The sequence below is a fragment of the Dreissena polymorpha genome, chromosome 13 (assembly GCF_020536995.1).
Source record: "Dreissena polymorpha isolate Duluth1 chromosome 13, UMN_Dpol_1.0, whole genome shotgun sequence".
NCBI lineage: Eukaryota > Metazoa > Mollusca > Bivalvia > Myida > Dreissenidae > Dreissena > Dreissena polymorpha.
The window spans coordinates 35874471-35889497 of record NC_068367.1 but is presented as its reverse complement, the minus strand read 5'-3'; the positions used below and the strand labels follow the sequence as shown (position 1 = coordinate 35889497).

Sequence of the window (15027 nt, the reverse complement as noted above, 5' to 3'; positions counted from 1 at the left end):
AACTAGCATAACATTCTGTGTTGGTTATGCCATGTCATCCAGTAGTTTGTTCACCCTTGAGACATAAGATTGTCTCCCTGAACTCGCCACACTCTTAGTGCTGAACTCCATGTATCGGTCAAACACTAAGTAAATATTACATTTATTCAGAATTTGTCTTATATAAGATTTAAAGTTGTCAATACAGTCACGTATCTTTCCGTCTAAGGGCCATTGAATGGCATACAGGACAGCAGATCCATCAATTACTGAACATGTTATCTGGCTTTCAATGAGCCGCTCAGACACTTGTACTTTTAATTGATTCTTTAACACATATTTGTTTTTTCCTATTCTGAATTCCCCTGTTTCAGTAAACATAGCAGTAGGTACTGCAGCCAATAAATGGTTAGTTAATGTTTTATTTCAATCTCCTTAGAACTAGCTCGTAAGCCAATCACTATTGAATGAATCGGATTGAGATCATACACCTTGGTGTCTGCAACCCTAATGTGCATTTGAGAAACAACTTTGGGTCTCAACCTTTTTAGATATTGACCCATTTATATTATCCGGCCATGAGTTTTCGATTTCAATCATTTGGGCTTTACCAATATATATTGCTTGATCACACTTAGCAGACGATAGTGCTATTGTTCCAGTCACAATGTTCACTAGACTGTGTGGATGCTTGAGTGGATCAAACGGATCAATACTTTCTGTCAACATTCTCCGAATACTTGCTTTATATTTAGCATCTGCTTTGATCCTCTCCCGCTTTTCTTCTATGTGTTGCTCATTAGTGTCCACAAAATTGGCACTGCTCATTTCTCTCAGATCTTCTACCAACCTGCTGCAAATATGCAGACTCAAACTCCAAACCTTGACAGTTTCAGTTTTAAATTTTAAATCAGTTCTGTTGAATCTATAATTCCCTTCTTGCCATGTCCATATCTCATAAAAGTTGTTCCTATGAACATGTCGCTCCGTTTGGCATGTCTGATGATATGCTCACCCTTTAAGAGCTTTTTCTTGTGCGCTTTCATGCATTTTCTCCCTTACTTCAGGTAAAATAGGCCCTATCTCGCATAGTTTTGGTGTGCAGCGGCAAAGAAGAAGGGTAACATTAGCTTAACTGATGCCAAGTGCAGCAGCCAATCACCTTCTTTTTCTGTCCGAACATACATCATTATAAGAAACACTGCCTTAATCAAACAATCAACCCACAATTTAGACGAACGACTGGCAGATGCTGTGTTGTGAAGATACATTTCTAGATCGTAAAATGTCTGAAAATTATTTTCGGTGAATACCTTGCGCAACAATTCCTCTGTCACAATTCATAATGCCCGTACATTGTGTGGATACTTCTTCCCAATTAGGAGTTTGGACACTCCAGCAAATGTTGACACAAGAAACTCTTCCAACCCACTATTTGCCATAAGCGTTCCCACTGACCCAACAAAACTCATAAGTAAGTGCATTTCACCGAGACGTTGTATTACATCCTGAAACCTCTCTGGGTATGCCAAAATAATATTGAATGCAATTCTATATAGTTGTATATCACCTGTAAACACAGTGAAGTTCTGACAATACTGTGATGATAAACTGTTATTTAATATATTAATAACATAATTAATAATTATTATTTATGTATTTGTGTAGTCCATGCTAACCATATGTTAATCAAACGGGTGTAAATCATTTTCGCTTAATGAATATGTGTTCATGAAGTTCGCACATTGTGCATTATGCAGCACATGTGTGTGTTAATAATGGTTTCTTAGTGTCCATGTCTGTAATATCTTCGTGGTTATGTAAAATAATACATTTAAGGGATTTAAGTTGCTAATATTAAATGTTATTTACACAATGCCATTCTGAAATACAATTAGTTCCGTTTGAAGAGAATGAAATTCCGATTGAACGTTGTTGAATCGAATTTTAAAAGAAATTATTTGAAAAAGCGACCATAATGGCTGCCATTTTGCGTATAATTTTAGAATTTGGTAATTTATTTCGATATAATTCACTTTCAAAACATTAACCATCATAAAAATTATCAAGTTTGGGCTGAAAAAATCCAAAATAAGGATAAAATCATTTTCATACCACCACTTACGTAAAAAGCTGATAACGGCGGCCATCTTGGACGCCATCTTGGATTTCTCAAACCCTCAAAGATACCAGCCCGGCATCATTTGGATTCTTCATCAGGACCATGTCCCCCATTAAAAAACGCTTTAACATTTATTATACACTTCAATGTCGGGTATATGCCATTTTCTGCCGGACTATATATGTCTATGACAGAAATTATCGAGTAATTTCATGACGTACGATGTATATATATATATATTTGTAATTATCCCCACGCTTTTTGAAAAAAGGTGGGGATATTGTGGTTATCTCCGCCGTCCGTCCGTCCGTCTGTCTGTCTGTCTGTCTGTCCGTCCGTCCTGGCCACTATCTCCTCCTACACTAAAAGCACTAGAACCTTGAAACTTACACACATGGTAGCTATGAGCATATGTGCGACCCTGCACTGTTTGGAATTTTGATCTGACCTCTGGGTCAAAAGTTATAGCGGTTGGGGTGGGGCCGCGTCAGAAATTATCACTCATTTTTTTAGGTTATTTTAAATTTACTTCTTTATTTCTACACCGATTCACTTCAAATTGATACTGGACCTCTCTTATGACAATACGGTCAATCTCAACCATGCATGGCCCCATTCCAAACCCTGGGGCGCCCCGCCCACATAGGCCACACCCACCAAAAATTTCCATTTACTATATTTTTTTCATTTCTACACGGATTCACTTCAAATTGATACTGAACTTTTGTTATGACATTAGGGTCAATCTCAACTATGCATGGCCCCAATCCCAACCCTGGGGCGCCCGCCCACATAGGCCACACCCACCAAAAAATTCCATTTACTATAATTTTTTCATTTCTACACGGATTCACTTCAAATTGATACTGAACTTCTCTTAAGACATTAGGGTCAATCTCAACTATGCATGGCCCCATAACCAACCATGGGGCCCCGCCCACATAGACCACACCCACCCAAAATTGCCTTTTACTATAATTTCTTTATTTCTACACCGATTCACTTCAAATTGATACTGAACCTCTCTTATGACAATACGGTCAATCTCAACTATGCATGGCCCCATTACCAATCCTGGGGCCCCGCCCACATAGACCACACCCGCCCAAAATTGCCTTTTACTATAATTTCTTCATTTCTACACCGATTCACTTCAAATTGATACTGAACTTCTCTTATGACAATACGGTCAATCTCAACTATGCATGGCACAATTACCAACCCTGGGGCGCCCTGCCCACATATGTCACACCCACCCAAAATTGCCTTTTACTATAACTTCTTCATTTCTACACCGATTCACTTCTAATTGATGATGAACTTCTCTTATGACAATACGGTCAATCTCAGCTATGCATGGCCCCATTACCAACCCTGGGGCACACCTAGGTCAAACATTCGGCGTGGGGATACGCGTCGGCCTCTGCCGCGCCATTTCTAGTTATCAAATGTATTCCGAACTAAAACTCAGAGTTAAACAAAAGTTCTCACATTTTGTTTTATTCCAAACAACAGAGAGGAAGAATTTCCAAATCAAAAACTTGTACTTCATTTGAATCACATAGATAATGCATGCGAACATCCCTGTTATATGGTAACTTATTTATACTAAGAATGATATGGGTTGCTGTAAATTGATAACATAAAACTTACAAAAAAGTACATCGAAGAAGTGTGTCTGTACCAATTAGGAACGTTGCCTACATTTCTTCGCTGATCAGTATCAATGATTCAAATACCCTTAGGCAGCTAGACGATCCATTTATCTCGCAATTTCTTGGAGTGATATTAGATTTTAGCGAGCTTAGCAATTGATATGGAGCACAAATTCAGTAAGTACGTGTTAGGAAGCTGGCAATAGTGCCAATATACTAGTATACAATACATAACATCGTTTCTATCAATAAACAACCAACGGCGTCAATATATTAAATACATACAATTGTATCTTACTGTATACATCCAACTGCGTTTGGTGTTAAGGCCTAAATAACTAAAATTGCATTTCATGTACTACTAGTATTTATAAAGCTATATATTACTGTGATAGCCACACGAATATTAATGTGCATAATGGAAAGTATGTGTTTGTAAGACTCGTGCTAGTTCTATTATAAAACTAATAAGACAACATTTAAGAAGACATTTGGATTTTGCATACATGGATCTATCAATTTACGGTTAGTTTTTGTAGGCATATTTTGCTGAAGTATCTCACTTTCGCTGACTTCCTTGTATCCCTTTCGATACAATATCACATAAATTATTCCATTGTCATGATTGTACATGGGTTCCATTTTCAGCGGTGGGTAGTTATGTTTCACCATTTTACAGATGTTTGGCATATTTTGAAGTTTGCAATTAAATGCTTTGAATTGTTAAATTTAAACATCAGGACTTAAGAGTTCGAGTTGAAAAGAAAAATAAAATTGAGGAAAGAAAAAAGTTATCCCAACCTGGGCTATAACCACTGGCTCTTGTAGAAAAAAGTGTACCGCTTAGACCGCTCGGCCACCCGTGCTGACATGATAGGGCAATTTGCGTTTAATGGATACTTTATATAAGAAATCCTCGTAATGTCACAAAATATAACGATAACAACATACATTTAAAGTTATACAATCGTTTCGCGTTTGTAATGCTTTATACTTTTCAGGTTTTTTAATCGTTAAAATATGCGTTTAATATATATATTTTTAGAGCATGGTTAATGTTCAGGATAACTGTTTCCTTGCAAAAGTCTTAACTACAACAAAAATTTGCAAATCTGAAACAATTTGCTTCAATTTTGTCAATTTATCAAAACGTGAAATGTCCCTTTATATGTTTGCCCATAAGCACAAAGTTCTGTTTTATGCTAGGAAAGCTATACTGGTTTTGAGATTTTGTCGAAATAAAAGTCGCAAAAGCAATGGCAAAATCGGCCATAAATTGTTTGATTTATATATAATTATAGCAATTCCAATTTTATGTCGAAAGACACAAAAGGTCCATGAACAAATTAAACAATGTACGCAAACAGTATATGCTTATATTAATGAATCAGACCTTGCACTTCCAGATCTAATGGTATGCTGGTCCAGAGATATTCGACGGTTTGCCTTACATTTCGACAACTCCGTTCAACTACACGACGTCATCGATACCGGTAATGTGACGTCACGTCGACGTCATATGCGATCATGCGACCAGGCAAACGACACTCTATATTTAGACACCAAGAAGCACGGAACAAAGATCAATCATATGCTGCTGACAATACACACAGAATCACCTGCTAATATCATGTAAAGAATGTTGTTTTTATTTTTTTAAACATTCATTGATATATAATCTAGAGATCTTGTCCGAGTTTCCCTTGATTTAACTTCAAATAAGTTATAAAATATCACTTCTCTCCAATACCGATACACTACTGATCAATACTCTAAATTGTATCATTGTGTATGATTATGTTCAGAACTAGTGTATGGAAAGTTGCTTTTTATGATTCTTGCATATGCGTGTTGTAATATAATGTCATTTCGTCAAAAGCATAATTGTTCATTTTGATTGCGCATTTTAGTGCTTTCTACACCACTAAAAGCAGCATTTCCATGAAAACAACCAAACACATTCTTCGCTTCAAAACCGAGGACAACGAAAGCAACGAAGGCAAGTAACAAGTAATTGAGTAAAACCGAAGCGCTTATGACACTTAAGTTGTTGCAATTGTTTACACAGATCGCACTGTAGAAAGGTAATTTGGTATCACCTTGCTTTTCGGTTAACACCATATTGCATCGAAATGGTACATAAATATAGAGTGAAACGGAACGCACTTTGGTTTTACCTAGTACATTCTCATTTCGACAGTTCCATCATCATTAGCATTATCATAATAGTCGTGATCATCATTGTCGGCATTTAAATTTAAAAAAAGTGATAATGATAACGATGGTAGTGTTATTGTCGTTGTTATAAGTGTTGCTTTATTGGTTATGATTGCCTATGTTTCTTTTGTACAATAGTGTCGTTGATTATATAAAAAGAAAATCAATATAATTATACAAAAATATCGATACGTTCTAGAAATATTTAAATAACTATTCATTGGATGTATAATACTCTTGCACAACGTTAGAAATTATTGTTTAACTGTGATATGCTTGCTAGTTGTGAACCTCAAATATAAGTACAAATGGTAAGCTGATTAAGCAAACGCTAAATATGGTAGTGGTAATTGCAACGAGAGTTTGATTCAATCTGACGTAGTAAAAGTCTCAAATTATTCAATATATATATAATGCGTTAATTGCGTTTTTGGTATCATGCGCGATTCAATTGAGCAGTAGAGCACTTCAAAACGCCACAAAATACATACACATTAATTTACATTGATTAACGTGCCAAAATATTATATGATAAAAAAAGTTTATAATTTTACTACGCTTTATTCTTCAACGATTGTTTCTCAAAAACGGAGTGTGCGCGGAAAGCAATGCAATTGCCTTTTCAAAATTGTTGTAGGCACATTATGTTTTATCTACTTCTTCATCAACAGGATGCATGCGTTTACACAATTATTGATCATCTCAAAATGGCTCTCCTTCTTCTCGCGTATAAAAATAACGTTGCGTGTGCATAAGGGTCAATTTACACTAGATCCAGTTCCCATAGAATCCCATTATAAGACGGCAAACTTGTATCGCATTTGTTTTGCCTTTTCTGTCTTATATTAAACAAGATTTGTCATGTAAATTAAAAAAAATTCCTTTCTCCATAATCCAGGGTACAGGATCAACTGGGTTAACATGGGGTTTACACACGGGCAGGACAAAACAGTTTATTATTGCAAATATATCAAGTTATGGAAATACATTTGTAAAAATCGTTAGAGCAAAATTAAAAGCTTAACACTAAAGTGACACAAACAGATGTACTTTAAGCGACTGTTTTATATTTTGAAAATAACCATTCATTATAAGCATTGTAGCATTCCTCATGATAAAAAACTTTGAGCTTAGCCAATACCGTCCTCTGATATTTCCCGCTGTCAATCTCATTTTAATAATGTATTATTTATCCGCGTTTTGTCTGCAATTTATACGCAAACAACAAACACACCATTATTTCGTGTTACAAACGCTCCATTATAAGTGAATCAATGTAAATATATGGAAAGTATATGCATTCACCTGTAGTTTCTCCTTATATTCCCATATATATTTGTTTTGGAAAAAGTGACAAACCTTAAAAAAAACGTTGAATAGACAAAATGTGAACTGATCCCTTGAACATAAAATGATTTATTTCATGCATTTGTGATGAGCACCGTTTTGATAAATACTGTATACGTATTAAAAGTCTATGGTGTTATTTAAATGAACATATATTTTCAGAATCGAATCAAAAAGTCAATCAACACACTGTTTGAATACTCAAGTTTGATCTATAAACAGAACAGAACAGAACTGGGAATCGTTTATTTAGACTGAAGCATGTTAGGCACATCGTCATTTACATACATATACAATAACAGCATAAAGTAAATACAACATATTTATCATTTTTAAGAAAGATAAATTTTCAAAATAAGGAATAAACATGCGTTCGTTTTTTCTTGAGAATGGTATTACATATTGACCACATAATATCAAACGTTGTTTAATAATTGCAACACTTATTACATTTTTCTGCACCAAATTTCACTAGTGATTGTTTTATATTTCAAACTTCATATTTAAGATATAAAGATTTAAGATTTAAGGATCAACAGTTATATGATATCAGATCTAGAACGTATTTGATACAGGATATGAGGCAGCTGACACAGTAATACATGATACTAGCAACAACGAGTTGCCCGTGCACACAAGATAAAACAGGCAGATCGTTAAGTAACCGCTGACAATGTGGTCCACGAAATATATTAAACGAAAACATCAAATAACAGATATGGCTTTCACCACAGACGTGCGATCAATTAAACAAAAATTCCTAAAATAATGCTTGTTGATTTGTTGATCGCAAATTTATAAATACATTGTATTTAATGGTGAAATATAAATTTGCGTGTAGGGGTATGTCGACTGTACTTTTGAACGGGCCAATACTAACGTTACTATATCATATTCATTGACCGTATCCAAAGCCGAGGTATATCCACAGCTAATTTTTATAAACGCTATATACTCCATCAAAATCACCACGGCAGAACGTTTACTGACAAGTTTCTAACCTGCTATGTACATGGATAATTGAGCACGGGATAATCGTTCGGATTCCGTTGGATCGATAAGCATGTATTTATGAGTTGCATAAGGATACAAATACCGCAAACAAACACTAGGATGGGTTAATGTATAAAATAAATGAAACACACAGAGGATATTTGTTAGATTCGGTAGATTATCGATTTTAATTCACGAGTGATCATTGATAATAATTGATCACGAGTGAATTAAAATTGATATTTCACCAAACCCATCAAATTTTCTATTTATTTTATGCTTTTTTTAACGTTTATATACATTGTTAAAGAGTTTAACTAAAGAATTTCGCTGGGATAATGACGTCATTCCGTCCAAAAACTTACTTCATTTGACAGTAAACAGTGAAAATTATCGATAATTTCCACTGATAATTTTCACTGTTTGAAACATTGAAATTATCAGTTTTAATTCACTGATATTTCTCTATAAACCACCGGAAAGCATAAAATAAATACATATATAGAAGTGTTTAAATATATATTATGATTTTTCAATCAGACTTTAAATCATCATCATCATCATCAGCATCATCATCAGCAGCATCATCATCATCATCTTTTTATGTTTACCATAATTGTAATTATCACAACCATAGTATTATGTCCCTATACGAAGATCATTTATTTAGGGTCATACTGTTTTAGATCCAGTTATTCGAAGAAAAAGAGACGCGGATTCGGATGACGACTTTATGACTAGTATGTATACATATTTGCATTAATATTTATTTATTCATATAAATTAACATTTTTTTATACAAAATTCGCACAATATGTTATTACAAAACGAAATACGTATTATATTTAAGAAGACAAGAGGCTTACATTTCTACGACTGTTTGATCTTCTTTTGTAATCATCAGGTGCTTGGTAAGTTTAATAATTCACGATCACATGTCATTCATTTAGTTAAAACTTATTTATTTTAGCTCGATTGCATCGAAAGGCAAAGGCTTATTTGAAACGCTCTCGGGTCCTTTTCCTTGGATAACATCCAGTACTTGGTGTCTATGGGGGAGGTCTAAAGAACGCTCTCACTGTGGAGATCGAACCCGTGACCCCTAGTCGCTAGGCGGACACCATATCCTCTACGTCACGGCGATTAATTAATTAATCAATTACCCTTCGATCATTCATTTTGTCTTTGTTTCTGAGTAAATATGTCGAATACAATCCATCGTGTTTTGTCTATAACATTGTATTAAAAATGAGACAATGTATGGAAAAAAGTTTTCTGTTTTAGAACCAAGTGAATGTGGACACAGCAAGAAATGCTTCAGGTAATGAACTTCGGTATTTTATTTAAGTAAACAGAATGTAAAAATAAATATTCTTTAAAATATTAATCATTCTTATTTGAATGATTTTACATTACACACGCTAGTCTTTATATTAAATAGAAAACCATCGTTCCTAAAATGCAAAGAAAACTAAGTTTATTTCTATTAAACATACTTATTGAAAATTATTTCAAATTTAAAAAATACAGAAATATAGTATATGGTAACGTTAAGAGTATTATATTGCCATAAGAGTATTAAAACTCGTTGTCCTTAATATGCTGGGGTATAAACCTCTCGTGCTTTCACATAAAAAATCAAAATCGTTCAATAGTGGCCAATACACAACTCCAACAATTATTCTACTAAATTACAAGGGACATATCCAGGCATATTTATTAAGTAAACGCTGTATTTCCATATATTGCTTTTGTATTTATTTTATTCCACTTAAGCATAATTAATTCATATTCATATTCCATAACTTTTCAAGATACGGAGCGGACGGTTGTGGTCATATGGGATGCAAATACTTCCTGTCTTACAACGTATCCGGGAACGCGCTCGACATGGAGATGAGCGCGCGTACTTCCGGTTGGGTCGCCGTTGGCTTCTCCTCCGATACCCGAATGGTAATCGTTTTTTAAGAATCGATTCGCGTAAGATATATACTCCGTCTAGGCCATCGTCGAATCATTTAAGTACTCTCACTTTGAAACGCGGAAACATGTCATTGGAATTTCATGTTTATGTTATGAAATGTTCAGTTAGTTTAATGGAAGTTTCGTCTTTTAGGGCGGTGATGACGAGGTCATACTGTGCTCCACGGTAAAATCAACCCAGTCTGGCGAACCGGAAGTACAAGCTGCCACATACGTCAATACGTTCCCATATGTCTTGCCAATCAAGAATAAGGGAACGGAAATAGTCACAGTCGTACAGGTTGTATACAGTTTTGGAACAATGTAAAACTAGTTCCATACAGGGTATTATCCTTTTGTTTTCAAAGTTTAAGCACTGTTCTTTAAAATCGTTTTCTTCAAGCACCGGTTGTTTCAACGAACCATACAACTCATTGTATTTATTACAGTAGTGGGAACTATCAATCCATACGTCATGCTAACCTCGACGCAGAGTTGTCGTTCCATGCTCTCACATGCAATAAAATCCTAACAGATTTGGAAGGATTTTATTTAGTGTCTTGTCTAAGACTTATATTTTGATAATACGTATCATTTTCTTTTATATTTTGAAAAGAGTTTAGGTTCATAGCAAACAATAAATACCGTCATGGAAAAACATCACAACGGGAAAATTATTTAAACACGTGGCTCTGCTATTATCACGTGGTTGACTAGAAAGGCAGAGATTAAATCCAGCTATTCTTGTTCCAGTCCAACCTTTGCGCGGAGTTTGACGTCATGTCTGCAATTAACGTTTATTTGACGAGAAACAAGGATACATAATACAAACATGTAGATATAACTATAAAATACCATAGATATTGATAAAATTTGAAGTTTTATCTAGATACAATGCTTGATTGTATGTATGTGTTTGATAATGGTTTAATTAGTAATGGTCCCTTTTTCTTGTGAAACATTTCGTGTTACTTTACTCACACGTATTCAATTCATATACACGACAAAATGATTACTTCTACTGCTGCCTCTACGGTTGCTACTGCTGTTGCTTGTGTTACTACTACTACTTCTACTACTTCTACTACTTCTACTACTTCTACTACTTCTAATACTTTTACTAGTACTACTAGCACTACCTATTCTATTAACTTCTATAACTACGAAAAAAAAACTTCTTAAACAAGAACTACTACTACTTTTACTATTACTGCAACGTCTCCTTCTACTACTATACTACTCTAATCATTATTATATCGGGATATACGATATGATACATATAACCTGAAATAAGTATGTATATAAGTACGCCTTAAGAAAAATGGCAGGTAAATCACAATAAAACGATGGAATAAAATCCAAGTGACAAAAATCAATGAACGTAAAATTAATTATTGCAGCAAGCTTCAAATACCGATCATATTTATAAATTGCGGCTTACAATGCAATTAAGAAGGTTTTCACGTTTTTGTTTAGGGCAAGAATGAGGACGGTTACATATATTGCCACATCAGACGGCCCCTCAGTGCCGATAAATACATGGACCTAACCAACGGCTGGTATCAGCTGTATGCCTTTGGGCCTGTGTTGATTGGTAAGTCGTTAGGGCCGGTGTTGATTGGTAAGTCGTTAGGACCGGTGTTGATTGGTTAGTCGTTAGGGCCGGTGTTGATTGGGTTGGTCGTTAGGGCCGGTGTTGATTGGTAAGTCGTTAGGGCCGGTGTTGATTGGCAAGTCGTTAGGGCCGTTGTTGATTGGGTAGGTCGTTTGGGCCGGTGTTGATTTTTGAGTCGTTCGAGATGTTGTTATTTGGTGAGTCATTTGGACCGATGTTGATTGGTGAGTCGTTTGGGAAGGTGTTGATTGGTAAGTCGTTTGGGCCGGTGTTGATTGGTCAGTAAAAGAAAACCTGTATGCGTCTGTACCGATTTGGATTAGTAAGTCGTTTTGACCGGTGTTGATATTTTAGTGGTTTGGGCCTGTTTGGATTGGTAAGTAAAAGAAAAGCAGTATGCGTTTGGGCTTGTGTTGATTGGTAACTCGTTGGAGCCGGTATTGATTGGTAAGTCGTTTACGCCGGTGTTGATTGATAAGTCGTTTGGTCAGTGTTGTTTTGTAAGTCGTTTTGGCCGGTTTTGATTAGTTTAAACCTATTTATTTTAGCTCGATTTCATCGAAAGCCTCAGGCTTATATAAACGCTCTCGAGTCCGTTTCCTGGGACTAGAACCAGTACTTGGTGTCTTTGGGAGAGATCTAAATAACGCTCCCACGGTGGAGATCGAACACATGACCTCCCGGTCGCTAGGCGGACACCCTATCCGTAATACCACAACGACCCCCGGTATTGATTGGTTAGTCATTTAGGCCGGTGTTCATTGGTGAATCGTTTGTGCCGGTGTTGATTGGTAAGTCGTTTAGGTCGTTGTTGATTGGTAAGTCATTTGGGTCGGTATTGATTGTTGAGTCGTTTTGGCCGGTGTTGATTGTTGAGTCGTTTGGGCCGGTGTTGATTGGTAAGTCGTTTAGGTCGTTGTTGATTGGTAAGTCATTTGGGTCGGTATTGATTGTTCAGTCGTTTTGGCCGGTGTTGATTGGTGAATCGTTTGGGCCGGTATTGATTGGCGAGTCGTTTAGGCCGGTGTTGATTGGTAAGTCCTTTTGGCCGTTGTTGATTGGTGAGTTGTTTGGGCCGATGTTGATTGGTGGGTCGTTTGGGTCGGCGTTGATTGGTGAGTCGTTTGGGGCGGTGTTGATTGGTTAGTCGTTTGGGTCGGTGTTGATCAGACTGTTGACCACTGTCCCAGTGTCGGCAAAGGTGAGAATTTTGTTCCTTGATACTTCACCGTCCCGCTTCGCCCGGCTGCTCCCGATTCTGTGCGGTAGATAATGTATCCGTTGATTGCATCAATGATCACACGTGTGTATTGTCGTTAGCCATTAACACTTGAGTAAGGTCTGCCACTTTAACTGTAACTTTATCTGCAATTATCTTCAATTAATACACAGCCTGCCGAAAGGCTTATTGTTTTTACAAACAACATTCCAAAATGAATTGAGTTATATTTTTGCGTATATAAACCGTCGCAAAGTTTCAGAACTACAAAATGTACATGTACAGTTCAGTATTCCGGAACGTGATCTACTTCCCGTGTTCATATGAAAAACCCTCGTCTTGATTGGACGCCAATTGCATTATAACTTTAAATAGCAACATTACCGGATGTTTACTCGACAGTTTAGAAAAATGATAACCACATGTGTTCATCCGGGTGTTTACTGGACAGTTTGGAAAAATGATAACCACATGTGTTCATGCAATTCTGTAACACTTAAAACGTCATTTTAAGCATTTAAATATCAAATTTAATCATGCCTCGTAGAAACGCGTATATGTTAGGTAATAGATTGGGTAGTAGAGAGTATTATGACACACGGTGACGGCTTTAGTTAGACCACTAGTTAAGTTAGACCGCCGACTACGAGATAACTAGTGTAGACTGTATATTAAAGCCTACTTCAGGGAAATTAATTTAAAGCGTGTTGAATAGCGAAAGGATGTATGCCAGAAAACGACGTTAATATAAGTGAAAACTATTTATGTGAAAGAACTACGTTTAGTCATATTTGATAGAGATTTGTACGAAAGGGAAATATATATTTTATGTATACTTTGCGTTATTGTTTTTGGGTTCGGGGTTTAAAACAATTAGATGAAACCAACTGGCTTATTTTTCCATTACAGGAGGGGATATTGAAAAACATTCCGAAACACCGAAGATATCGGTGAAAATTTCGCTGTTGCAACAAATGAACGAGTTTATAAACTGTGCAAGTCTGCCTGCTTTAAGTATAAGTATTTTTGGCTTTGTAATTGTCGCAGTTTTAATTAATTAAAAATCAGAGTATGTTGGCGTTTGTTTTGAAATTTTAATGGCAAATTATGGTGAGTTTTCTTTGTACTCAGTTTATAAATGCATTCAAATTGCTGACCGTCTGCGCATAACTTGTTGACGGTGTGCGGATAACTTGTTGACGGTGTGCACATAACTTGCTTTCGGTGTGCTAATAACTTGCTGACGGTCAGCGCATAACTTTTTGACTGTGTGCGCATAACTTGATAACGGAGTGCGCATTTGATGATAACATTGTCATTTTTTTCAACTCAATCTTAAATGGTTTATATATGATTTTAAAATATTTGATGTTTCATTCTTAATTGGATGAATTATAAGAAAAACAAATGTGTATGTTGTTTTAATCATTTTGCACTGATGAATTTATTAACAGTAGTGGTATGAGTGGATCGTAAGATATCATATACACAATTTAAATTCTGGTGAACAAATACTCTGTATATTTTCGGCTCTAAGTTTAAATGCTTTAATAAAAAAGTTAGCAAGGCGTATCAATATAGATTTTTTGGTCCCATTCAATATTTGTAAGAAATGAAGCGTGCTTTGTCTTTTCAGATAAATAAAGTTTAGGTATGCATGGCCCGTTATTGAAATATGGAAGGATTTAGTTTTATATACTTTTATATAAATAAAATATAAAATATAAATACGTTTATATATTATTTATTTATACTTATACTTTGTAAATTATTTACCGTAAAATGTGAACATTAATTGTTAAAAACACATTTCATTGTAAGAATTTGTGCTAACTTAATGTTGTACTATTGTTTCTTTGTGTATAGTTCATAATACTATGTATACTTGTTGATGTTTGTATTATTAAAATATGTTCTT

At 35.5% G+C, this 15027-nt stretch overlaps 2 protein-coding genes across 2 annotated transcripts in view; both read left to right on the top strand.

Annotated features, from left to right (window-relative positions):
- Positions 1-5763, top strand: part of LOC127854582 (uncharacterized) — a 66111-nt gene extending 60348 nt beyond the window's left edge. The window contains exons 2-3 of the mRNA XM_052389644.1: positions 5163-5388; positions 5667-5763. Coding sequence (XP_052245604.1) covers positions 5163-5388; positions 5667-5763 — 323 coding nt within the window. The remainder of the gene's footprint in view (positions 1-5162; positions 5389-5666) is intronic.
- A 3240-nt stretch (positions 5764-9003) lies between these two features.
- On the top strand, positions 9004-14781 carry LOC127856635 (DOMON domain-containing protein FRRS1L-like). Its single transcript, XM_052392954.1, has 6 exons — positions 9004-9053; positions 9598-9634; positions 10128-10266; positions 10430-10576; positions 11752-11869; positions 14019-14781. Exons 1-6 carry the CDS (start codon positions 9047-9049, stop codon positions 14168-14170), a joined length of 600 nt encoding a protein of 199 aa, XP_052248914.1. The 5' UTR covers positions 9004-9046; the 3' UTR covers positions 14171-14781.
- The last annotated feature ends 246 nt before the right edge of the window (positions 14782-15027 follow it).